A 26,045-nucleotide genomic window follows, 5' to 3' on the forward strand; every position below is an offset into this window, starting at 1 on the left:
AAAATCTTAAAAAAAATTACTGTATTTAGGGAAGTTTATTAGAGATTTAACATTTGCAATTTTTATTGGAACAGGTTTTCTTTTCTTTCTTTTTTTTTTTTTTTAAAGATTTTACTCATTTGTCAGAGAGAGAGAGCGAGCACACAAGCAGGGGGAGCGGCAGGCAGAGGGAGAAGTACACTCCCCCCTGAGCAAGGAGCTTTGTGAGGGACTCGATTCAAAGACCCTGGGATCATGACCCGAGCCAAAGGCAGATGCTCAACTGACTGAGCCATCCAGGTGTCCCTGGAATAAGTTTTCTTAAGTGGCCTTTTAGTAGATAGAATGCAAAAAACCCCCAAAACTTAAAGCTTTACTCTATCTGAATTCACACCCAAAATAATACCAAACTAGTACCAAGCACTTGATTTTTTTTCAAATAAAGGAATTTTTTCTTCTACTCATTTTAATGCTCAATAAACTATATTCTTCAATATCAAAAGTTAGAAACTTTTGTTTGAGTAGGATTTGCAAAGGTTTTCAATAAATATTAATACATATATGTATTTTAGTGAGGAGTGTTCTTGTGAAACCTCCAGTTAAATGGCTTGAAGATGAAGGAGGCCCTTTACCTAAATCCCCTGAGTGAGTAAATTATTATTATTAGTTAAAGATTTATTTATTTATTTTAGAGAGAGAGCAAGAGAGAGCACGCACATGAGCAGAGGGAGAGGCGGGCGGGGGGGAAAGAATGAATCCCAAGAGGACTCCCTGCCCAGCATGGGGCCCAGTGCTCAGATTGTTCCCACAACCCCGAGATCATGACCCCAGCCTAAATCAAGAATTGGAGACTCAACCAACTGAGACTCTCAGATGCCCCAGTAAGTTATTTTAAAAACAGAATTGCATCTAGGTTTTGATAACAGATTGAAAATAAGCTGATCTTACATTTAAGTCTAGAACTGTGAAGCTCAAAGGTATTTTGAATACATCTAAAAAGTAACACTACTGTTCTTTTTTTCCCCTAAAGTTATCCTTGCTCTGAACTTGTCTATTTGCTGTTTACACAATTAGGGGGACCTTTACAGAAAATTTAGGTCAACTTAGCCTTAAGTAATCTTTGGTGTATGCCAGACAGATTTCTTCATCCCTTTTCTCCAGTCCCAAGGACTGAGTTCATTTATCTCTACCCAAGGTAACTAATTGGGCCAGAACACAGTGGAAGTTAGCAGGGCACTCCCTCCTGGCTCATCAGTCTGCTCATCAGACAGGTGGTCTCTGTCCTCTCTGAAGATAATGTGCTTTCAAGATCTTGATGCATTTTTATTACATTCATGACTCCTAAAGCTTCCATTGCTGACCATATTTTCATCTTCTCTTGCTTTATACTAATTCCATGTCATAATTTTACTTCCTAAAATTTAGAGCCTGTTTGAATCCTGTTTGATATGGTGTTTTGCTTTTCCAGAGGACTGGATTATTCTAATCCTTGGCATTCCAGCTATGTGCAGACAAGAAATCAAATATCAGCTAATTTGCACATTGTTCATCCAACTATGAAAATATTGCTGGATCTTGGTTACACAACGTTTTCCAATTCAGTTTTGCTAGATTTAACGGGGATTAGGTAAAATCTCCTATTTATTAATTAACATTTAAGATTTGAATGTCTCCTACTTGAGTCTTTACATTTTGACTATATACATTTTAAAACTGTTAAGTCTTGTGAAATTTTCTTTAGATTAAAAAATTTTATCTTATTTTTAAAGAATTGTGTATGAAGACCAGTATTTATCATTTGCTTTAAATAATTTTTACTTTTCTCATAAATAGAGCTAAAGGGCCAATTGATTGTGAATCACTGAAAAATGATCTATCAATACAAGCTAGAAAGGCAGAAGAGAAAATAATGAGCACATGGTATCCAAAGGTTATAAGTCTTTTTACCAAGAAGGAAACTCTAGATGCCATCAAACCTGAAAAATTGGATGCATTCTATAACTGTGTTTCCACACTTATGTCAAATCAGGTAAATTTGTTCTATACATCTGAAATAATAATGTTAATAAGATTAGTTTGGGGCGCCTGGGTGGCTCAGTGGGTTAAGCCGCTGCCTTCGGCTCAGGTCATGATCTCAGGGTCCTGGGATCGAGGCCCGCATCGGGCTCTCTGCTCAGCAGGGAGCCTGCTTCCTCCTCTCTCTCTGCCTGCCTCTCTGCCTGCTTGTGATCTCTCTCTGTCAAATAAATAAATAAAATCTTTAAAAAAAAAAAAAAGATTAGTTTGTTATTTTACTTTATTATTTGTTAAGTTTTTATTTAAATTCCAGTTAGTTAATATACAGTATTGTATTAGTTTCAGATGTACAATATAATGATTCGGCACTTCCATACATCACCCAGTGCTCAGGATGCCCTCCTTAATCCCCATCACCTATTTAATCCATTCTTCCACGCCCCTCCCCTCTGGCAACCATCAATTTGTTCTTTATAGTTAAGAGTCTGTTCTTGGTTTGCCTCTCTTTTTACCCTCCTTTGCTCATTTTTTTTTCTTAAATTCTACAGATGAGTGAAATTGTATGGTATCTAATATCTCTGTTTCTCTGACTGACTTATTTCACTTAGCATTATACTCTCTAGCTCCATCCAGGTCATTGCAAATGGCAAGATTTCATTCTTTTTTATGGCTGAGTAATATTCTATCATGTATATATTCCCCTATATATACATGCATGCATATACATACACATACATACACCATATTGTCTTTATCCTTTTATCTGTCTATGAACACTTGGGCTGCTTCCATAATTTTTTTTTTAAAGATTTTATTTATTTATCCGACAGACAGAGATCACAAGTAGGCAGAGAGGCAGGCAGAGAGAGAGAGGAAGGGAAGCATGCTCCCTGCTGAGCAGAGAGCCCGATGTGGGGCTCGATCCCAGGACCCTGAGATCATGACCTGAGCCTAAGGCAGCGGCTTAACCCACTGAGCCACCCAGGCGCCCCTGCTTCCATAATTTGACTGTTGTAGACAGTGCTATTATAAACATCAGGGTGCATGTATCCCTTTAAATTAGTATTTTTTTATTCTTTGAATAAATGCCTCATAGTGCAATTGCTGCATTGTAGGGTAGTTCTATTTTTAACTTTCTGAGGAACCCCCATACTGTTTTCCACAGTGGTTGCACCAGTTTGCATTTCCACCAACAGTGCATGATTCCCCTTTCTCCACATCCTCCCCAACAGCTGTTGTTTCTTATGTTCTTGACTTTAGCCATTCTGACAGGTGTGAGGTGATATCTCATTGTAGTTTTGATTTGTATTTCTCTGATGATCCTTGATGTTGAGCATATTTTCATTATGTCTTCTTTAGAAAAATGTCTTTGTCTTCTGCTTATTTCTTAATTGGATCATTCATTTTTGGGGTGTTGAATTTAAAACTGATGTTTTAGTTTATTATTTTAAATAAGATTCTATTTAGACGTAATGCTAGGTAATTGTTTTGAAATAAAGTAAGAAAAATTTTTTTACCATAATTTTAATTTAAATTACTTTAGCATAAAAATACTTCATTTTTGAAGCAATATCTGAAGCAATCTAAAATGAAAAGAAAATCTAGAAGTATGTGTCAATTTTATAAATGATTACTGGGCTCATGCTGAAAGTCTATGAACTAATTATCCACAGCTTTATTGGAGAATATTAACAAAGAACTACCGTAATACATTTTTGAACATATGAAATCACAAGTTGGTTGATTCTCATTTTTTCCTCAGTAAAATCTTGACTTGAAATGGAATTGATCATCTTCAAAGAAAATATTAATTTATATTAATTTTATATTTATGGGCTTCTTAAATTTTTACCATTGTGGGAATACAGTTTAAAAAAATAATTTTGAATAAAAACTTTCCCTTTTAGGGGCACCTGGGTGGCTTAGTGGGTTAAAGCCTCTGCCTTTGACTCAGGTCATGATCTCAGGGTCCTGAGATCAAGTCCCGCATCAGGCTCTCTGCTCAGCAGGGAGCCTGCTTCCTCCTCTCTGCCTACTTGTGATCTCTCTCACTGTCAAATAAATAAATAAAATCTTAAAAAAACTTTCCCTTTTAGAAAATATCTCCAAAGATTCCATAAATTTTTCAATATACCCTTAAAAGGACACATTTAATATCTAGTATATAACCCTGTAATTAATATACAATATTTCCTTTTTACCTTTATCCTCTTCAGAGAACTATAATTATTTGATAAGAAGTAGAGATGAAGAACATTTGGAAGATGGTTTTAGACCTGTATTTATCTGCTTGGCTAAATTTCCAATAGCTGGTTTCTACATAAGAATACATTATTTGGGGGCACCTGGGTGGCTTAGTCAGTTGAGCATTCTATGCTGGGTTTCAACTCAAGTCATGATCTCAGGGTTGTGAGATGGAGTCCAACTCTGCATTCAGTGTGGAGTCTGCTTGAGATTCTCTCTCCCTTTGCCCCTCCCCACCATCTCTCTAAAATAAAATCTTTAAAAAAAAAGAATACATTATTTATCCTTTGGTAACTTACTGTGCACATTTTGAAGTTCCAGTAGCTTCACCCTCACCTAGTGATGTGCTGGAAATCTGGTGTTGAGGCTGGGGAAGAAAAGTCCTAATTTGTAGTGTTTGCCAATTTCCTGGTGTAAATATTCCCACCATGGTGATTTTTAGTCATCCAAGGTTTAGTAACTGGCTCATAGAAGTTTTGAATATTTAATAGTTGACACTAGGAGATAGCTAGCATACCACTGTCCCTCACCTCATGTGCATGTCCCTTCATAACATCCTCACCCTCAGGTGTCCAGCCTCTCCTCCCATTAGTCTTCACCATGCTGTTTAGTTTTCTGAAATGTTTTCTGTGTCATGGAAAGAATGACTAAAGAATATGGGAAATTCTAGTTGCCATATTAAGATTGTTGCTATTCAAAAAAAATTAAAGTTTGTATATATTATTCTATTTATTATTTTAGACAAAATTTATTAGGAACATATTGTTTTGAATGAAGAAAATTTTGAGGACTTAATGGACTGATAGCTTAATTGTAGAGAATAGCTCACTGATTTCGAACTAAAGGTTGGATTTGTACATTCTAAAGTAATAATTTATGATATCATGCAGCTAAAGGATTTCTTAAAGAGAACTGTAGAAGGATTCGTGAAACTCTTTGACCAAGAAGATCAATGTGGGCTGCCAATATTTAAGATGGAACTAACATTTGATGATGATAAAATGGAATTTTATCCTACCTTTCAAGATTTGGAAGATGTTGTTTTGGGTTTGGTAGAGCGGATAACTGAAGCTCTGCAGGTATTATGCCATCCTTATGCACTTGGTTTCTTTATATGGGTCTCTTTCAAAATTTTAAATGATGTTGAAACCATAAAGTGAACATGTGCATAAAATATTACAACTGTTTTATTTCCATCCTGTAAGTAATTTTAAATTAGAAAGTGCTTTCTCTTTGATAAAGTTCCCTGACTAAAAATGTTGTTTTCCTTCTTAGAACTTTTATTACCATTAGGAATTGATATTTATGTGCCCATTCCATCTTCCCTACATAGTTGTGAGCTTCTTCAGGACTAGATCCTTCTCATGTTTGTTTTCTCTACTTTCTAGTAGAATCACTTAGACATTATAGTAATTCAATAAGTACTTGTTGAATGATAGAAAACTAACTCAAGTTTTTATATTATACTACAAACTATACAATTTTATTTTATTTTATTACTTTTAAGATTTTACTTTTAAGTAATCTCTACACCCAACATGGGGCTCAAACTCCCCACCCCTGAGAACAGGAGTTGCACGCTCAATCGACTGAGCCAGGTGCCTCAAACTATACAATTTTAAATCATGATTTTGCATTAGGTTATCTTTTTTTTGGACCACTGAAATCTGAACAGAATGTTTAAAAATATTGTATAAGATCGATGTCTAGACAAATTGAATAGATATGTATTTCATAAACTGTCATTTTAATTTTTGTTAGAATGTCCAAACAGTTCCTTCTTGGCTATCAGGAACTTCACCAACTGTAAATCTTGACACACAACTTCCTGAACATGTGTTAGAATGGGCTCTTACTACACTGAAGTTGGCAATACATCATAACTTAGAAGGCGCAAGAAAACATTATGAGACATACGGTATATATCATATATGTAATATTATACCTCTTATCATAAAAGAATACCACTTTTATTTTTGGTTGTCAGGGGATGTCATGAAAAAAGTAAGAAGAGCCAGAAGTTATCATTGGCATGGCTTTTGGCAGAATCAAACTTGAATTCTGTTGTTTAGTCCAAAGGGTGAATGTTAACAGGATCAGAGTAATAAAGCAAAAAAGCAGATAGAAGAGATGCTGGAATAAAGAGAAAGCTAAATCAAGGTTTAAATTAAGATAATTTTGAAGAATAGTTTTGAAGAGACTGCAGCTTGTTCTATAGTCTCTTTAAGTGTGTATGGGTCAAGATAGTTATTTGACATTTTCTTAATCAAAATCTTCTATTAATTGGCTTATCTGAAACTCTAAGTTATTGTAAGATCAATGCATACACTATTATCTTTATTTTAAAATGCCATATTTAACCTGGTTTTCCTGTTAAGTTTATTTTATTCTATCCCTATTAATACATTTAATTCTCCATTAATAATATTTGATTAAATAGTCTGCTTCTTTCCAAAATCATATCAAAAAGCACTTTATTTTGAATGGGTCTTCTTATTGAATTTAAATTAGGTTATTAATTTTCAGTTGAAAAATACAATTGGCTTCTTGATGGAACAGCAGATAAGATGATAGAGACTTTTCAGGCGGAAGATCATACTTTTGATGAATACACAGAAGTAAGTGGTAATTCTGTTTTTCATTAATGCCTTTGACTTTCTTTTTTTATTTTTATTTATTTATTTTTATACTTTCTTTTTTTAAATTAGGGTTTTTTTTTTCCTGGAAAGTAAATGCTCCAATTAAAGTTATTGGAATTTCTTACTCAGAATGTGATTTTATTAAGCTTATATATTCACCAAATAATTTCTTTTTTTTGTTTGTTTGCATTTTTAAAAACATTTCTTTTCAGCATAATAGAATTTATTGTTTTTGTACCACACCCAGTGCTCCATGCAATACGTGCCCTCCTTAATACCCACCACCTGGCTCCCCCAACCTCCTGCCCCCTGCCCTTTCAAAACCCTTAGATTGTTTTTCAGAGTCCATAGTCTCTCATGGTTCACCTCCCCTTCCAATTTCCCTCAACTCCCATCTCCTCTCCATCTCCCTATGTCCTTCATGTTATTTGTTATGCTCCACAAGTGAAACCATATGATACTTAACTCTCTCTGCTTGACTTATTTCACTCAGCATAATCTCTTCCAGTCCCATCCATGTTGCTACAAAAGTTGGGTATTCATCCTTTCTGATGGAGGCATAATACTCCATAGCATATATGGACCACATCTTCCTTATCCCTTCGTCCATTGTTGATTCTTTCCACAGTTTCCAGTGACTGTGGCCATTGCTGCTATAAACATTGGGGTAGAGATGGCCCTTCTTTTCACTACATCTGTAACTTTGGGGTAAATACCCAGTAGTGCAATTACAGGGTCATAGGGAAGTTCTATTTTTAATTTCTTGAGGAGTCTCCACACTGTTCTTCAAAGTGGTTGCACCAACTTGCATTCCCACCAACAGTGTAAGAGGGTTCCCCTTTCTCCACATCCTCTCCAACACATGTTGTTTCCTGTCTTGCTAATTTTGGCCATTCTAACTGGTGTAAGGTGGTATCTCAATGTGGTTTTAATTTGAATCTCCCTGATGGCTAGTGATGATGAACATTTTTTCATGTGTCTGATAGCCACACCAAATAATTTCTTTAGTGATTCATTTATTCATTCATTGCTTCAGCAATTATATTCAGACACCTAGCAAGATTTTGGTAGCATAAAGATAAATAATACATACACATTGTCTTCAGGAGCTTTAATTTGTCCTAGAATCCAGACATAGGAGTAACAAAGATGATATGTGGAGATAAGTACTTGAATGGAAATGTGAACAAAGTGTTGTGGAAGCAAAGACGAGGGAATGATTGTTTTTGCTTTGGAAGATTGGTGAAGGTTTCTTTCTTTCTTTCTTTTTAAAAAAGATTTTCTGTTTATTTATTTTGACGGAAGAGAGACCACAAGTAGGCAGAGAGGCAGGCAGAGAGAGAAAGGGGGAAGCAGGCTCCCCACCGAGCAGAGAGCCCGATTTGGAGCTTGATCCCAGGACTCTGGGATCATGACCTAAGCTGAAGGTAGGGGATTTAACCCACTGAGCCACCCAGGCACCCCAGATTGGTGAAGGTTTCTTGAAAAAGTGAAAAGTGAGCTGGGTTTTTTTTTTTTAAAGATTTATTTATTTGACAGAGAGAGAGAGAGAAAGAGAGATCACAAGTAGGCAGAGAGGCAGGCAGAGAGAGAGAGAGAGAGGAAGGGAAGCAGGCTCCCTGTTGAGCAGAGAGCCCGACGTGGAACTCGATTCCAGGACCCTGAGATCACAACCGGAGCCGAGCATTGGTGGTTCAGTGGTAGAATTCTCGCCTGCCACAACCGGAGCCAAAGGCAGCGGCTTAACCCACTGAGCCACCCAGGCGCCCCAAGCTGGGTTTTGAAGTAAATGTTTATAGGTGGAGAAGAGAGGGACTGCAACATGAACAAAGACCAAAAGGGTTTAGGGGTGTTCAGAGACTATCAAATGAACCAAAAACAGCTGTAGAACAGGTAACACAGAAATGCAACACATGAAAGATTTAGAATATGAAGTTGGAAATGTAAGTTGGAGCCATGTGGGACAGTTTTAGGGGATCTTTGCTCAAGAGTTTGTACTTTGCTTTGAAGGTTTTTAGGTGTGCAAGTAATATGCTTGGATCTGAATTTTAAATGTTTTTTTTTTAATTTTAAGTTTATAGAAAGATTTTTCAGTCTTGCCTCAGAAATAATGCTTTTGCCTCAGTGGGTTCATTTCCCTATGGTGCGTTTGGATTGTGAAGATTTGAAGATAGGCCTAACAAACAAAGCGAAAACCTTTGCAAACATATTATTAAATGACATAGCTTCAAAACATAGAAAAGAAAATGAAAGGTAAGTAGAAGTAATTGGTAAACTCAGAATTATAGGGCTAAAAGAAATATTTTACTAATATAACTCTTGTTTAAACTATAAGAGTCATCTGGCTGTCTCGGTTGGAAGAGCATGCAACTCTTCATCTTGGGGTTGTGAGTTTTTTTTTTTTTTTCCCAAAGTATTCATTATTTTTTCACCACACCCAGTGCTCCATGCAAGCTGTGCCCTCTATAATACCCACCACCTGGTACCCCAAGGGGTTGTGAGTTTGATCCCCACATTGGGTGTAGAGAGATTACTTAAAATGAATGAATGGATGAATAAATAAATAAATTAACTAACTTAAAAATTTTTTTTAAAAAGATGAAAATATAAGTACTTACAACTTTCTCTTCATAGTAGCTTCCTTTTTTAAAAAAATTATATTTATTTTTGCAAGAGAGGGAGCATGAGTGGTGGGGAGGGGCAGAGGGAGAAGCAGACTCCCCACCAAGCTGGGAGCCTAGTAGGGGACTTGATCCAGGACCCTGGGATCATGACCTAAGCTGAAGGCAGACGTTTAACCGACTGAGCCACCCAGATGCCCCTCATAGCTGCCTCCTAAGAAGTTTCCTTTGTAGTTTCAATGGTCTGGTTTTTGCTTGATACTATGTGAGAGTTGTTTTGAGGCAACCTGGAATTATTAAAAAAAAAGAAATTGAAATAAACCAGTGTTTGGATACAGGTTGCATGAAAATGGAGGACCTATAGACTTCCAATGATATTGGGAAGATCAGGGATTGTTCCTGACCCCAGTATTTACTTGTTGTGTCACTGAGCTTATTTTCGTCACCTGTAAAGTAGAGACAGCAGTGCCTACCAGATTCACAAACCAGTGGCCTGCTGTCTGAATAGGTCTTGCAAATAGTTTTATTTGTCTCATGCTGTGTTTCATTTTGTTCAGACACACTTTCAGTTGGCTATCAACCTTTCAAAATTAGAAGATTTTTACACACACACACACACACACACTCCAGATCTTTTACTTTTCTTGAAAGTGTGGGAAGACCATGCCATGTTGAGCCTTCAGTAGTAAATGGAGCTGAGAAGCAGTTTTTGTTTTACACAGGGAATGTGTCCTTTGGTTGGTTCATCCACTGCACAAGCAACTCATCATCCAACTCATTTAACTTATTTGTTGCGCCTGTCTGGCCCCCAAAGAATCTTAGTTTGTAACTTCTGTAAAGAACATGGTACTCAATCAATATTAGCTAGTATGTTTATTTTCCCAGAAGCAATGTGAGGAAATCCTGTGCTTTGGAATCAGAAAGGCATTCCTAAGTATGCTCTGTCTCACACTGCTTACTTAACTGGGTATTCAAGAGAGTTAAAGAGATCAGCAGAAAAAAATTTAATATAATATAACTTCCACATGAAAATGTATTGAGTATAATATAGTATTAATTACCATAACCATAGTAAAGCAGAGTATTATGTCAGTATTTGCAGTGAATTTGAAGCAATTAAAGAGCATGCATTAAAAGTCCCTGAGACAACAGAAGAGATGATGGATCTGATATCTTATGTAGAAAAAGCCCGGACTACAGGGATTCAAGAGTTGGTTTTACGGATCAAGGTAAGAATCTTTTGATTTACATATTTTAAATTTACATATTTTAAATTAGTTTCTTTTTATTTAAAAATATGATAAACATATTGAAATTGTGTAAAACATAAAAACACCTAAGTTTTAAAGTGCCCACTTATATTGCCATAACTGAAGGTAAGAAATAGGCTATTGCCTGTACCCTTGAATCCCTCTGTATGTGACCTTCTGATCATTAACTGCTTCTCTCTCTCTCCCCTAGAGGTTTCCCCTTGGTTTCTACAGTAATCACACATTTTTATTCCCTAGTCTCACCAGCTATGTGTGCATCCTCAAACAAGATGGTCTTAAAATTTTTTTCCTTCTTCTGTGATTTCTGCATTTATTGGTATGCTTATGCCTTCCCCAGCACAAGATTATATATCCATTCACCTATGTTGTACTATAATTCTTTGTTTAAAATATGAAACATAACACACCTACCCCAAATTGCATAAAACATAAACTGTGTAATTTAAAATGTTATAAACACTGCATAATTATCACCCAGGGAAGAAGTAGAACCTTGCCAACACATTAGAAGCTCATCACAGTCTCCTCTTTTTCCTAGATGTGAACACTATCCTGACTTTTATAGTAATCACTTCCTTGCATTTCTGTAGAGTTTTACCATTTAAATATGCATTCCTAATCAATATAACTAATTTTTATCTCATTTAGATCTTTATATAAATAGTCATACTGTTTCTATTCTTTTGAATCTTGTCAACATTATGTTAGTAATGCCCTTGTTTCTTAACTTTATTTTCATTGCTTTCTTATATTCACTATTATATAACCATGTAATGATTTGTTATTTTAGTTTTATTGTTCTGGATATTTGCTGTTAATAGCAATGCTGCTGGGAACATTTCTGTACCTGTATCCTGGTATATATATTCATGCATTTCTCCCAGGAATTATAACATGTATTTACTTTCCCATTTACTTGCTAAGGCAAAACTCTTTTCTAAAGTAGTTCCAATTTTATACTCCTATCAGCAGTGCCTAAGAGTCCTATTATTTTACACCCTTACTTATGCTTGCTGTTGTGAGATATTTTAAATTTGCTAGGCTGTTCTCTTAACTATAGAGAACAAACTGATGGTTACCAAGGGGGGAGGTGAGTGGGGAGGGGTGAGTGAAATAGGTAATGGGGATTAAGGAGTGCACTTGTTGTGATGAGCACAGGGTGATATATGGAATTACTGAATTAGTATATTATACACCTGAAACTATATTATATTGTATACTAACTAATTGGAATTTAAATAAAAATTTAAAAAAGAAAAAAATTTCTGTTCTGTTGGGTGGAAATAATTGTATTTTTAATTTGCATTTTCTTTTTTTTTAAAGATTTTATTTAATTGACAGCAAGAGAGAGAGCACAAGCAGTGGGAGCAGCAGTGGGAGAGGGGGAAGCAGGTTCCCCGCTGAACAGGGAGTTGAACGTGGGGCTTGATCCCAGGACCCTGGTATCATGACTCAAGCTGAAGGCAGATGCCTAGCTGACCTTGAGTCACCCAGGCACCCTAATTTGCTTTTTCTTGAAACAGAAGAATTTGAACACTTTTCTTATGCTTTATAAAAGTATTTTTTATACTGTGAAGGTAACATATGACAATAGTCTACAGTCTTTGGTTTAAAATCTTATTTGTCTGGGGGCACCTGGGTGGCTCAGTGGGTTAAGCCTCTGCCTTGAGCTTAGATCATGATCCCAGAATCCTGGGATCAAGCCCTGCATTAGACTCTGCTCAGTGGGGAGTTCAGATTCTCTGCTGAGAGAAAGCCCTGCCTCTCTGCTTACTTGTAATCTGTCTGTCAAATAAATAAATAAAATCTTTAGAAAAAATGAATTAAAAAAAGTCTTATTTGTCTGATAGAAGGATTGCTATCTCAGCTTTCTTTTGATATCCATTAGCATGATCAATGGTTTTCCACTCCCTCACTTTCAATCTGGAGGTGTCTTTGGGTCTAAAATGAGTCTCTTGCAGACAGCATATCAGTCTTGCTTTTTTAATCCAGTCTGATACCCTGTCTTTTGGCTGGGGCATTTAGCCTATTTACATTCAGAGTAACTATTGAAAGGTATGAATTTAGTGCCACTGTGTTACCCATAAAGTCTCTGTTTCTGTTCCTTTCTGGTCTATTTTACTTTTGGCTCTCTTTTCACTGAAAAGATCCCCTTTAATATTTCTTGCAGGTCTGGTTTAGTGATCACAAATTCTTTTAGTTTCTGTTTGTCCTGGAATATTTTTAATCTCCTATTTTAAATGACATCTAGCTTGATAAAGTATTCTTGGTCGCATATTTTTCTCATTTAGGACCATGAATATATCATTCCAGTCCTTTCTGTCCTGCTCTGTTGATAGGTTTGCTTCCATTCTAATGTTTGTACTCTTGTAGGTTATGGGCTTCCTGTCCTGAGCTCCTTCCAGGATTTTATCTTTGTCTCTGAGATTTGCAAGTTTCACTATTAAGGTGTTGGCCTATTTTTATTGATTTTGAGGGGTGTTCTCTGTGCCTCCTGGACTTGAATGCCTGTTTCCTTCCATAGATTAGGGACGTTCTCAACTCAAATTTGCTCCAATATACCTTTTGTCCCCCTTCTCTTTCTTCTTCTTCTGGAATCCCAATTATTCTATTATTGTTTTACTTTATGGTATCACTTATCTCTTGAATTCTCTCCTCATGATCCAGTAGTTGTATATTTCTCTTTTTCTCAGCTTCTTTATTCTCCATCATTTGGTCTTCTATATCACTAATTTTCACTAATTCTCTCTTCTGCCTCATGTATCCTAGCAGTTAAAGCCTCCATTTTTTTATTACATTTCATTAGTAGCCTTTTTAATTTCACTTTTATTAGATTTTAGTTCTTTAATTTCTTCAGAACGGGATTCTCTACTGTCTTCTATGTTGTTGTTGTTTTTTTTTTTTTCCAAGCCCAGCTATTATCTTTATAATTGTTACTCTGAACTCTGGTTCTGACATCTTACTTGTATCCATACTGAGTAGGTTCCTGGCAGTTAGTACTGCCTCTTGTTCCCTTTTTTTGAGGTGAATTTTTCAATCTTGTTATTTTCTTAGTTATTTACCTCCTCCTCCTTTCCAAAACTTTTCATATGCTTATTGACTATTCAGAGTTCCTCTTTTGTGAAATGCCTTTACATGGTTTTACCTATTTTTCTTTGGGGTTTTGTGTTTTTTCTTTTTTTTTTTTTAAAGGTTTTATTTATTTATTTGAGAGAGAGACAGACAAGCACGGGGAGAGGCAGAGGGAGCAGCAGATTCCTCACTGAGCAGGGATCCCAGCACAGGGCTCAATTATAGGACCCTGGGATTATGACCAGAGCTGAAGGTAATCGCTAACTGAACTACCCAGGTGCCCTCTTTTTCTATTGATTTGTAAGAGGCTTTTTTTGTTTGTTTGTTTGTTTAATTATGATAAAGTATACACAAAATTTTTTAAGTGTTCTTCTCCGTGTAGTAGTTTTGAAGATGTTATTAGTAAGCATCCTTTTTTTTTTTACTCTGATTTATTTTAACTTTTTAGTGGTGTTTTTTGATGAATAGAAATCCTTTATTTTAATGCAGTTAAATGGAATAATGTCCCCCCCCCCGCTTTTTTTTTATTTTTCTCACTCAAAAGTTTTTATTAGCCTTTTGGATTGAAATGGGAATTTATTTGCCAGGAAGGATGATCCCATCATACTTCTGCTTGAACCAGCACATGGCCTCCTCTTTCCTAATTCTGTGTTTGGCCCCAGTGCAGCCTGGCCTTTGCTTCTTGTCTGCAATACCGAAACCTGGTCTACCCAGCACCACATAGAAGACCACGCCATAGATACCAATGCTTGAGTCATATTTGATCCCCAGATTGATGTGATCCTGGACCCAAAGCCAAGGTTTCCAATATCAGAGAAGTTATTTTTTCTTGACTCATACTCTCACACCTTTAGACATTTCTCCAGGATTTCTTCTGCCTTTGCCTCACGGACTGTGCAGTGGATGGCAAGGCAGTCTTTTCATTTCTCCTGACACCGAAAGATCTAATAATGTGTCTAGCTTTGGAGAACACATGGGTCTGGCCTGTGAGCTGCTCCAGCATCTTGGCTGCCCAGGTCAGTCTGTCTCTACTCTCCCCAACATAGATGTTGAAGCAAAGTTTGCAGATGCAAAGTTCCCACATGGGGTTCTCCTTTTCACCTTGATCCACCATGGTGGAGAAATGGAGGAGTTCGCCCCCCCCTTTTTTTAGAGAAAGAGAGAGAGAGAGAGAGAGAAAGAGGGAGAGAGATGGGGGAGAGGGGCTAAGGGAGAGGGAGAGAATCTTAAGCAGGCTCTATGCCCAGCGTGGAGCCCAATGCAGGGCTCGATCTCACAACCCCGAGATCATGACCTGAGCCAAAATCAAGAGTCAGACACTTAACTGGCAGAGCCACCCAGGTGCCCCCAGTGTTTCCTTTTATACCTAGTGCTTTCTGTGTCTTGTTTAAGAAATATTTCCCTCCCAAGGGTCATGATGATTTTTTCTTGTATTCTTTTTTAGACCTGTCTAATTTTGCCTTTCAGGTTCAGGTTTTTAGTCTTCCTAGAATCTTATTTTTGTGAATGACATGAGGTTCTTCCTAATTATTTTTCCACATAGATGAGCAATTATATGTTTATCAAAGAGACCTTCCCTTCCCTGCTGCTCTGCAGTGCCACCTCTATCATGTATTAAGTGTCCATATTTATGCAGATCTAATTTAAGACACTCTGTTCTGTTCCATTGGCCTTTCTATCTGTCCTGGAATCAATACCACGCTGACTTAATTACAACAGCTTAACTGTAATAGCAATAATACATCTTTTTCCCCCTTTAAGCCACTAGTTTTTAATTTTTATTTTTTTATTTGAGTGTAGTTGACACATAATGTTACTTTAGTTTTAGATATACAACATGGTGATCCAACATCTCTATACATTATGCTATACCCACCACAGTGTAGCTACCACCTGTCACCATATAACACTCCTGCAATATCATTGACTGTATTCCCTGTGCTGTACCCATTACTCCCATGACTTATTCATTCTATAACTAGAAGCCTGCATCTCCCAATCCCTTACACCCATTTGGCCCTTCCCCTCACCTCTTTCCCTCTGGCAACCATCAGTTTGTTCTTGATTTATAGGTCTGATTCTAGCAATACTAAGTCTTGACACCTGGTAAAGCATGTCCTCCCATTCTTCCTCACCAAGTTTCTTGTTTGTTCTTGACCCTTAGCATTTTCATATCAATTTTAGAATTAGCTTATCTCATTTCATAAAATAATGTTTTGGGATTTGGGTTGAGATTGCCTCAAACTGATAATAAATTTTGAGAATTAAGATCTTTCTAATATAAATTTTAGAATCTGTTTTCTCATTCCACAAAAATCTGTTAAGATTTTTTTTATTCTCTTGTTCTTTATTAAGTTGCTCAATAATGCATTCAGTTTTCTGGGAGACTATAATAAAGACAAGTCATATATTCAACACTATGTATCAACACAAGTGGATAAGGCTAACATTCAATGATGCTTGCATTTGCATTCATATTATATTAATAATTGTTAACAGGCTATATTCTATTTACATTTTGCCCCAATGTATGAAGTTTAATTGGCAACTCTAAAGTGATTTAAAATTGCAAATTTTAATGTCCTCACAGACTCTTAATTCAAGAGGGATAATGGTACACATACTAGTAACTTGTTTAATTTCTACTTTTTAAAAAATTTTTTTTAAATTTTATTTTTGTACTTTATTTCTTTAATTTATTTTTTATTTTCAGCATAACAGTATTCATTATTTTTGCACCACACCCAGTGCTCCATGCAATGTGCCCTCTATAACACCCACCACCTGGTACCCTGACCTCCCACCCCCTGCCCCTTCAAAACCCTCAGATTGTTTTTCAGAGTCCATAGTCTCTCATGGTTCGCCTCCCCTTCCAATTTCCCCCAACTCCCTTCTCCTCTCTATCTCCTCATGTCCTCCATGCTATTTGTTATGCTCCACAAATAAGTGAAACCATATGATAATTGACTCTCTCTGCTTGACTTATTTCACTCAGCATAATCTCTTCCAGTCCCGTCCATGTTGCTACAAAAGTTGGGTATTCATTCTTTCTGATGGAGGCATAATACTCCATAGTGTATATGGACCACATCTTCCTTATCCATTCATCCTTTGAAGGGCATCTTGGTTCTTTTCACAGTTTGGCGACCGTGGCCATTGCTGCTGTAAACATTGGGGTAGAGATGGCTCTTCTTTTCATGACATCTGTATCTTTGGGGTAAATACCCAGTAGTGCAATGGCAGGGTCATAAGGAAGTTCTATTTTTAATTTCTTAAGGAGTCTCCACACTGTTCTCCAAAGAGGCTGCACCAACTTGCATTCCCACCAACAGTATAAGAGGGTTCCCCTTTCTACACATCCCCTCCAACACATGTTGTTTCCTGTCTTGCTACTTTTGGCCATTCTAACTGGTATAAGGTGATATCTCAATGTAGTTTTAATTTGAATCTCCCTGATGGCTAGTGATGATGAACATTTTTTCATGTGTCTGATAGCCATTTGTATGTCTTCATTGGAGAAGTGTCTGTCCATATCTCCTGCCCATTTTTTGATATGATTGTCTGTTTTGTGTGTGTTGAGTTTGAGGAGTTCATTATAGCTCCTGTTAAGATTTTGATTAGGAATGCATTAAATAGAATTGGTACATTAAAAAAAAGAATTGGCATATTTATACATATATACTTCCAATTCATGATATCTCTTTTATTTATTTGCCTCTTCTTTAAATCTTTCAGCATTTTATAATTTCCTCTGTAGAGGTTGTACACATCTTTTTAAGATAAATTTTCAGGTACTTAATATCTTTTAATGTTATATTAAATGGTGTCTTTAAAGTTTTAAATCTTTTTATTACCTGAATACAGAAATATATTTTTTTATTTTTCTAAAGATTTTATTTATTTATTTTACAGAGAGAGACACAGCAAGAGAGGAAACACAAGCAGGGAGAGTGGGAGAGGGAAAAGCAGGCTTCCTGCCAAGCAGGGAGTCCCATGTGGCGGTCAATCACAGGACCCTGGGATCATGACCCGAGTTGAAAGCAGATGCTTAATGACTGAGCCACCCAGGCACCCAAAATATAATTAACTCATAAAATAAATAATAGACCTTATTTTTCAGAAGAGCTTTAGATTTATATAAAAACTGAGCAGATAGGGGCACCTGGATGGCTCAGTGGGTTAAAGCCTCTACCTTCAGCTCAGGTCGTGATCCCAGGGTCCTGGGATCAAGTCCCACATAGGGCTCTCTGTTCAGTGGGGAGCTTGCTTCCCTTCCTCTCTCTCTGCCTGTCTCTCTGCCTACTTGTGATCTCTGTTAAATAAATAAATGAAATATTTAAACAAAATTGAGCAGATAGTACAGAGAGTTCCTGTATTACATAGTCCCTGTTGCCCCTCCCCCAACTCAATTTATTCGTTATTACCATCTTACATTAGTATGGTACATTTGTTAGAATTAATAAACTAGTATCAATACATTATTAACTAAAGTCCACAAGTTATTCAGTTTTTCTTAGTTTTTACTTAATGTCCTTTTTCTGTTTCAGGAACTTATCTTAGATGCTGCATTATATCTAATTGTGACTTCTTAGGCTCCTCTTGGTTCTGACAGTTTCTCAGATTCATTTTGTTTTGTTTTATTTTTAAGTAACCTTCACACCCAACATGAGCTTGAACTCACAACCCTGTGATCAAGTGTTGCATGCTCTACCAACTGAGCCAGCCAGGCTCCCCCTATTTTGTTTTGTTTTTAATGACCTTGGTAGTGTTGAGAAGTATGGGTCAGGTATATCAGAGGGTAGCCCTGTTTTGGAATTCACCTGATGTTCTTCTCATGAGTAAACTGAGGTAGTTGTTTGAAGGAGGATCACAAAGGTAAATGCCATTTTCATTACATCATATCAAGGGTACATATTATCACCATGACTTCCACTATTGATGTTGACCTTGATCACCAGTCTGAAGTAGTATTTATCAGGTCTCTCCACTCTTTTCTCTCCCTTTCCACAATGTCCTCTCTGGAAGGAAGTCATTATTTGCTGCCCACATTTCAGAGTTGGGAAGTTAACATTCTCCCAGAGTAGAGTAGCTACATAATTTATTTGGAATTCTTCTACATGGAGATTTATCTCCTTCTCCCCTTATTAATTTATTCAGTTACTTATTTACATCACTATGGACTTATGGATATTTATTTTATACTTTGCACTATAATATAAAATTTGTTATATATAAATTCATATTGATCACTGGATTTTTTCTTAATTTTGGAATTTCTCTTTTCTTTAAAAACCTTAACTTTAAAAATGTTGTATATTGAAGTGCTTGAGTGGCTCAGTCAGTTAAGTGGCTGATTCTTGATTTTGGCTCAGATCATGATCTCAGGGCCCTGGGATCAAGCCCTGCATAGTCACGCTCTGTGCACAGCAGGGAGTCAGCTCGAGGATTTCTGTCCCTCTCTAACTGTCCCTCTGTCCCTCAGGTGTGTGTGTGTGCTCTCTCTCCATCTCAAATAAATACATAAATCTTAAAAAAATAAAGTAAAAATATTATATATTTTTTATTTCTCTTCATTTTAATAGTTTATCAGAAGACTTTTTTGGGATGTCTACACATACCATTGTATAAATTACAAATAGTGAGAGTTTGGTTCTGCCCTCATAAACATGACATGTTTCCAAAACGTTGTTTAGAGTATTAGAAATTTTTGGTTCCTCTCTTTTACATACCTTAGTTTTTCTACCTGGTGTATTATAGCTGGAATTTTTTTTTTAGGAATCCAAACGCCGAATGAGTTACTTTTTAGATGTCTTCCTATTTTCTCAAGAAGACTTAGCTTTAAATTCAGCTACCCTTATGTGGCCTAGGAAAATTAATCCCATCTTTGATGAAAATGATGAGGTAAATATCTTTTTCAGTATATATTTTTGTCTTCTGACATTTTAAGCACATTTATTTGATCTATCTTTAAAAATTATATCTGTCAATATGAGTTTGGTGTTTATGGTCCTGCAGATTAAGAACAGGCTGTTGGGCTTAATACAGGGTCTGGTGAGAAGTGGGGCAGACATTAAAGAGGTTAGAACTATTATAGACTGGTAATAATAGTAAGCACTGCCTTAAGTGTTTTGCAGTTAGTAATTCGTATAATACCTGCAAAAATTCCAGGCGTTTCTATTTCCCCATTTCATAGATGAGAAAAGTGAGTCTCAGAGAAGTTAAGTAACTGGTCCAGTATCAGAAAAGAAGTAGCAGATTCAGAATTTTATATCAGATTGAATATACTTTAGATTTTGGGAAAGTTCTAGTGTAAATCAGCTTCTCCTAAAGTGGAAAGTGAGATGATATAGTAATAAAAAAACAAGTCAGATAAACAAAAGTTCTAGTGCAGATTTTGGCTTTTATGACTTTGTGACATTGGATGTGCCTCTTGGTTTCTATAAGCCTAAATTTCTTTATTTCTGAACTGATAATAATAATAATAATAATAAACTAATAATAAATAGAAATAAATAATAGTAATAAAATAAAATAGTAATTAAAATAAAATAAAATAGTAATAAAATTATAATAAACTATAATAATAACTAATAATAAACTAATAATAATAAACTAATAAACTAAACTACAGTGCTAATGTAAGTAAGGTATTAGGTAGTTCCTGACCCATGACATGTGCTCAGTAAGAGGTAGCTTCTATTGTTATCCCAGCATTTGTTAAATAAAGTATCTAATTAATATAAAAGGATCATTATGGTCATTTCAGAGAGCTAGGAAAAATTTTCTGGGTGGTTTATTTTTTTGTGTGTTTTTATATTAGTGTTACATTTTTGTACTCATTTTTACTTCTGTGGTGTTTTTTATTACCATAGAAAGCATTCAGATTTCTGACTTGTTAAGTTTCCTTTGTAACAAAATAATTAACCTAATCAAATTATCTTTTAAAAAGCTCATTGAGAATGCTAAACATAAAAAGGAAAATGAGCTAATTGCCAAGAGAGAGAAACTGATTTTGGAAATAGAAAAGGAATCACGGCGCATGGAAGAATTTACAGAATTTGCAGAATTGGATCGCATGCAACAGGTATGATAAACACAGAAGAGAATAGCTCTGATAGGCTTGTAGATTAATACTGAACATGTTTGCATACATTGAAAAATATAGAAAAACATACTTACTATGGCAAAGAGGGGTCCAACTCTTAGGCCTGGAACTTGTACTACTTATGTGATCTTTCTTGTGACTTAGTTTTCTATCTGTAAAATAGATGGAACTATATCTATTGCTTCATCTCATAGTAGTGTTGTGAAGTTGATATTTAAAGTTGCAGTGTGGGTGCTGGTGGCTCAGTTGGTTAAGTGTCTGCCTGCAGCTGAGACCGTGATCCCAGAATTCTGGGATCGAGTCCTGCATTGGTCCCCCTCTTCAGCTGGGAGGTGGCCCCTCCTCCTTGCTCATGCTCTCTCTTTCTCTCTTCCTCTCAAATAAATAAAATCTTAAAAAAAAAAGTTGCAATGAAAATGCAAGGATGCAACCTATGCAGTGTCATATAATCTTATTTTTTTAATAACATTACTTGGATATTTCTTAAGACAAAAAATCATTTGCTTTCAGTATGTGACAGATGTAAGGCAACTACAGAAACGTATTCAGGAATCTGAGGAAGCAGTTCAGTTTATTAATAAAGAAGAGGAACTTTTCAAATGGGAATTGACAAAGTATCCTGAACTGGATAAATTGAAAGTGAACATTGAGCCCTATCAGAAGTTTTTCAATCTTGTTCTGAAGTGGCAACGAACAGAAAAACGGTAATTTCTGGTAATGTAATAAAAATTAAGCAAGTGATGTAAAAGGATTTGTAAGATGTATAGTGATTTTTTGTTGTTGCTCTTGGCTAAGTTTTTAAAAGTAGGGCATGTTCATCTATTGGAAAGAGAACCAACTGTCTTACAGGAGAAATCCCAACTGGTGCTAAAGTAGCACCTGACCTTACTCATATATAAAGTCTCACTTGGGTTTTTCAGAGCTAATTCACTTTTTTATGCAGTTACTGAAGTTGACTAATATTTCTGAAGTCAAATCTGCATTTCATTTGGCTACTTTTAGTCATCCATTTATACTCTGATACATATTTTAGCACATGCAGCATGGCTAAGATGATGGTGTTGATCTTTTCTCTCTACCATCAGCTCTACCTATGTGATTGAGAAAAACTGCTAATTGCTCTTGCCCATAGTTGTTTCTCCTAAATGAGGAGCATAACCTAAAGAATCTCTAAGTCCTCCTTTGCATTCCAGAAGTTTCTGAGTTTAATATTTTGTCTTTCAATTCAGGTGGATGGATGGAGGGTTTTTGGACCTTAATGGGGAAAGTATGGAAGCTGATGTGGATGAATTTTCCCGAGAAATTTTTAAGACACTGAAATTTTTCCAAATGAAGCAAAAGAAGGAATTACAAGAAAAAAGAAAGGCAGCAAAAAGGCGATCTATAGGAGAAGAGAGACTTGAAGAAGAACCAAAGGAGAATCCCACTATTACTATGTGCTCCACAGTAATGGAGCAGATAAAAGTTTTTAAGGTACGAACACATTTCATGACATTTTAGAAAGCCCTGGGAGGAGCTGTTCACATCATCCAGTGCTAATGAAGAAAAAGAGAAAGATTTGGAAGCAAATCTAGCTGAATCTGGAAAACTTGATCTATTACTAAATCCATGCTTCATCCTTACTGATAAAGTCATTGAAATCAGTCCCTTCGTAGAACAATGCATGGCAAATAGCAAAGCCTAGAATGACTAGCCACAACCATATGTAGGGTAAAAAGCAACTAGAGCAGACCAGCCAGCCTATCCGAAGGCAACAATGAAGGGTATCAAGTAGTTGGGAAAGCTTTGAAGTCACACCACTTAGGTTTGTATCACAATTCCGTGCTTGGTAGTGGCATATCTTGGACAAGCTATTTAGCCTCCCAGGCTTCAGTCATTTTTACAAGAGGATAATTGTTTTTGTGACAATGAACAAGGCCTCCAACATCCCTAGGCAGCAGAGAAGTGCATGTTCAGAGTGCAAACTTGGATGGGATTTGGAGCATTGTTCCTGTCTGTGCCCAGTGCTCTCAGAGATTCCATGAGCTGCCTGAAATTTTTTTTAAAAGAAACCACTTAAAATAGTTTTCAATACTTAATATAGCTGTGTGACTTATAAAATCTAAAACGATATATTTGAGGGGCACCTGTGTGCGCCAGTTGGTTAAGCATCTGATTCTTGATCTCAGCTTAGGTCTTGATCTCAGGATTGTGAGTTCAAGCTCAGCATTGGGCTCCATTGGGTGTGGACCTACTTAAAATAAGAAAAGTTGTATCTGGAAAGTCTCCTTCCCATGTTTCTCACCCATATAACTCAGGTTATCAATGTTATGACTTTCGTGTGTCTACTTCCAGAGTTTGGGTAAACATATAACAATGTGAATGTATATTCTTATTCTTCCATCTTTCTACATAAAATATAGTATGCTGTATGTATTATTTTCTCCCTTTGTTTTAATTACTTTATCTTTGAGACTTTTCTCATCCTGTATAACCTTTTTTCTCTCTCTTTTTTCTTTGGACCTATATAATATTATATATTGGTATTAGATTTCCTGTGTGTGTGAAGTTGTAACTGCAAGGTAAATTCCAGAGTAATAGTAAATGCCAGGTTAAAATCTATGGTCAAATTACCTTACATAGGGGCTATACCTATTTAAAGTCTCATCACCCTCAACAAGAGATTATCCTCAAACTTGGGTTTTTGCTAATCTGCTAAGAGAATTTTCATTTTTCTTATTACATAAAGTGTTAAGCATATTTGTATATATTTAAGAATGTTTTGTGTTTCTTTGTGAACTGTTAGGTCTTACCATTGTCTGTCTATTGAATTAGTGGTTTTTTTCTTACTGATTTCTAGGATATAATATATATTAATCTTATTTATATTTCTATATTAATATTAATTATGTTAATATTTCTATGATGTATTAATTTCCTAGGACATTAAAACACACATATATTAAAATACATATATATTATTATATGTAAAACATATATATTAGAGAGACTAAGCTTTGTCTATGATGTGTTTTGCAAATATTTGTTATTTGTTTTTTTGACTTTATCATGGTTCTTATATTACAGAAGCCTTTTTTAAAAAGAGATTTTTAGGGTGCTGGGTGGTTCAGTGGGTTAAAGCCTCTGCCTTCAGCTCAGGTCATGATCCCAGGGTCCTGGGATCGAGCCCCACATCGGGCTCTCTGCTCAGCAGGGAGCCTGCTTCCTCCTCTTTCTCTCCCTGCCTCTCTGCCTCCTTGTGATTTCTGTCTGTCAAATAAATAAATAAATATTTTTTAAAAAATAAAAAGAGATTATTTATTTATCATTTAATTTAATTTTTTAAAAGATTTTATTCATTTATTTGACAGAGAGAAATCACAAGTAGATGGAGAGGCAGGCAGAGAGAGAGAGGAAGGGAAGCAGGCTCCCTGCTGAGCAGAGAGCCCGATGCGGGACTTAATCCCAGGACCCTGAGATCATGACCTGAGCTGAAGGCAGTGGCCTAACCCACTGAGCCACCCAGGCGCCCCTAATTTAATTTTTTTGAGAGAGAGCATGATCAAAGGGAGCATGAGCAAGAGGAGGAGGGACAGAGGAGGGAGAGGAAGAGAGAGAATCTCAGGTAGACTCCCTGCTGAGGACAGAGCCCTACTCAGGGCTGGATCTCACCATTCTGAGATAATGACTTGAACTGAAACTAAGTTGGATGTTTAACCAAATGAACCATCCAGGTGCATCCTTGCAAAAGCCTCTTTATGTTTTTATTTGAATTTAGATTTATTATTCCATAGTTAATGGAAAAGGAAGGTTTTTATTTTATGTAGTTTTCATTATTTTTCCTTTTTTAAAAAATTAAGTAATCCCTATGCACAACATGGGACTCGAACTCACCACCCTGAGATCAAGAGTTTCATGCCTCACCAACTGAGTCAGGTGCCCCCATTCTTTTCCTTTGTGTACTGGATTTTAAATTATAGCTAGAAATGCTTTCCTCATTCCAAGATAATGTTTTCTTCTAGTATTTTCATAGTTTATTATTTGTTAACATTTTATTGAGGATTCTTAAGGAGAGAGGACATTGATCTTAATTTTCTTGTAATGTCTTTGTCAGGTTTTGGTATTAGGATTATATTGACCTTATGAAACAAATGGGAAGTTTTATCTTCTCTATTTTCTTTTTTTTTGTAGAAATTCTTTTTTTTAAATTTTTAATTTTTTACAAACATATATTTTTATCCTCAGGGGTACAGGTCTGTGAATCACCAGGTTTACACACTTCACAGCACTCACGAAAGCACATACCCTTCCCAATGTCCATAACCCCATCCCAACCCCCCCCCCAGCAACCCTCAGTTTGTTTTGTGAGATTAAGAGTCACTTATGGTTTGTCTCCCTCCCAATCCCATCTTGTTTCATCTATTCTTTTCCTACCCCATTAACCCCCCCATGTTGCATCACCACTTCCTCATATCAGGGAGATCATATGATAGTTATCTTTCTCCGCTTGACTTATTTCGCTAAGCATGATACGCTCTAGTTCCATCCACGTTGTCGCAAATGGCAAGATTTCATTTCTTTTGATGGCTGCATAGTATTCCATTGTGTATATATACCATGTCTTCTTTATCCATTCATCTGGACATCTAGGTTCTTTCCATAGTTTGGCTATTCTGGACATTGCTGCTATAAACATTTGGGTGCCCGTGCCCCTTCGGATCACTACGTTTGTATCTTTAGGGTAAATACCCAGTAGTGCAATTGCTGGGTCATAGGGCAGTTCTATTTTCAACATTTTGAGGAACCTCCATGCTGTTTTCCAAAGTGGTTGCACCAGCTTGCATTCCCACCAACAGTGTAGGAGGGTTCCCCTTTCTCCGCATCCTCCCCAGCATCTGTCATTTCCTGACTTGTTAATTTTAGCCATTCTGACTGGTGTGAGGTGATATCTCATTGTGGTTTTGATTTGTATTTCCCTGATGCTGAGTGATGTGGAGCACTTTTTCATGTGTCTGTTGGCCATCTGGATGTCTTCTTTGCAGAAATGTCCGTTCATGTCTTCTGCCCATTTCTTGATTGGATTATTTTTCTTTGGGTGTTGAGTTTGCTAAGTTCTTTA

The 26,045-nt window shown here is 36.3% G+C and overlaps 1 protein-coding gene and 1 pseudogene across 1 annotated transcript in view; one reads left to right on the forward strand and one right to left on the reverse strand.

The window, feature by feature from the left end:
- Positions 1-26,045, forward strand: part of DNAH12 (dynein axonemal heavy chain 12) — a 243,907-nt gene that overhangs the window by 38,943 nt on the left and 178,919 nt on the right. The window contains exons 7-18 of the mRNA XM_044253319.1: positions 552-624; positions 1,448-1,606; positions 1,813-2,008; positions 5,130-5,318; positions 6,001-6,157; positions 6,766-6,857; positions 8,953-9,131; positions 10,593-10,728; positions 19,618-19,743; positions 20,792-20,926; positions 21,458-21,651; positions 22,177-22,420. Coding sequence (XP_044109254.1) covers positions 552-624; positions 1,448-1,606; positions 1,813-2,008; positions 5,130-5,318; positions 6,001-6,157; positions 6,766-6,857; positions 8,953-9,131; positions 10,593-10,728; positions 19,618-19,743; positions 20,792-20,926; positions 21,458-21,651; positions 22,177-22,420 — 1,880 coding nt within the window. The remainder of the gene's footprint in view (positions 1-551; positions 625-1,447; positions 1,607-1,812; positions 2,009-5,129; positions 5,319-6,000; positions 6,158-6,765; positions 6,858-8,952; positions 9,132-10,592; positions 10,729-19,617; positions 19,744-20,791; positions 20,927-21,457; positions 21,652-22,176; positions 22,421-26,045) is intronic.
- On the reverse strand, positions 14,419-14,956 carry LOC122909323 (annotated as a pseudogene).

This window comes from Neovison vison, chromosome 6, assembly GCF_020171115.1.
Source record: "Neovison vison isolate M4711 chromosome 6, ASM_NN_V1, whole genome shotgun sequence".
Classification (NCBI taxonomy): Eukaryota; Metazoa; Chordata; class Mammalia; order Carnivora; family Mustelidae; genus Neogale; species Neogale vison.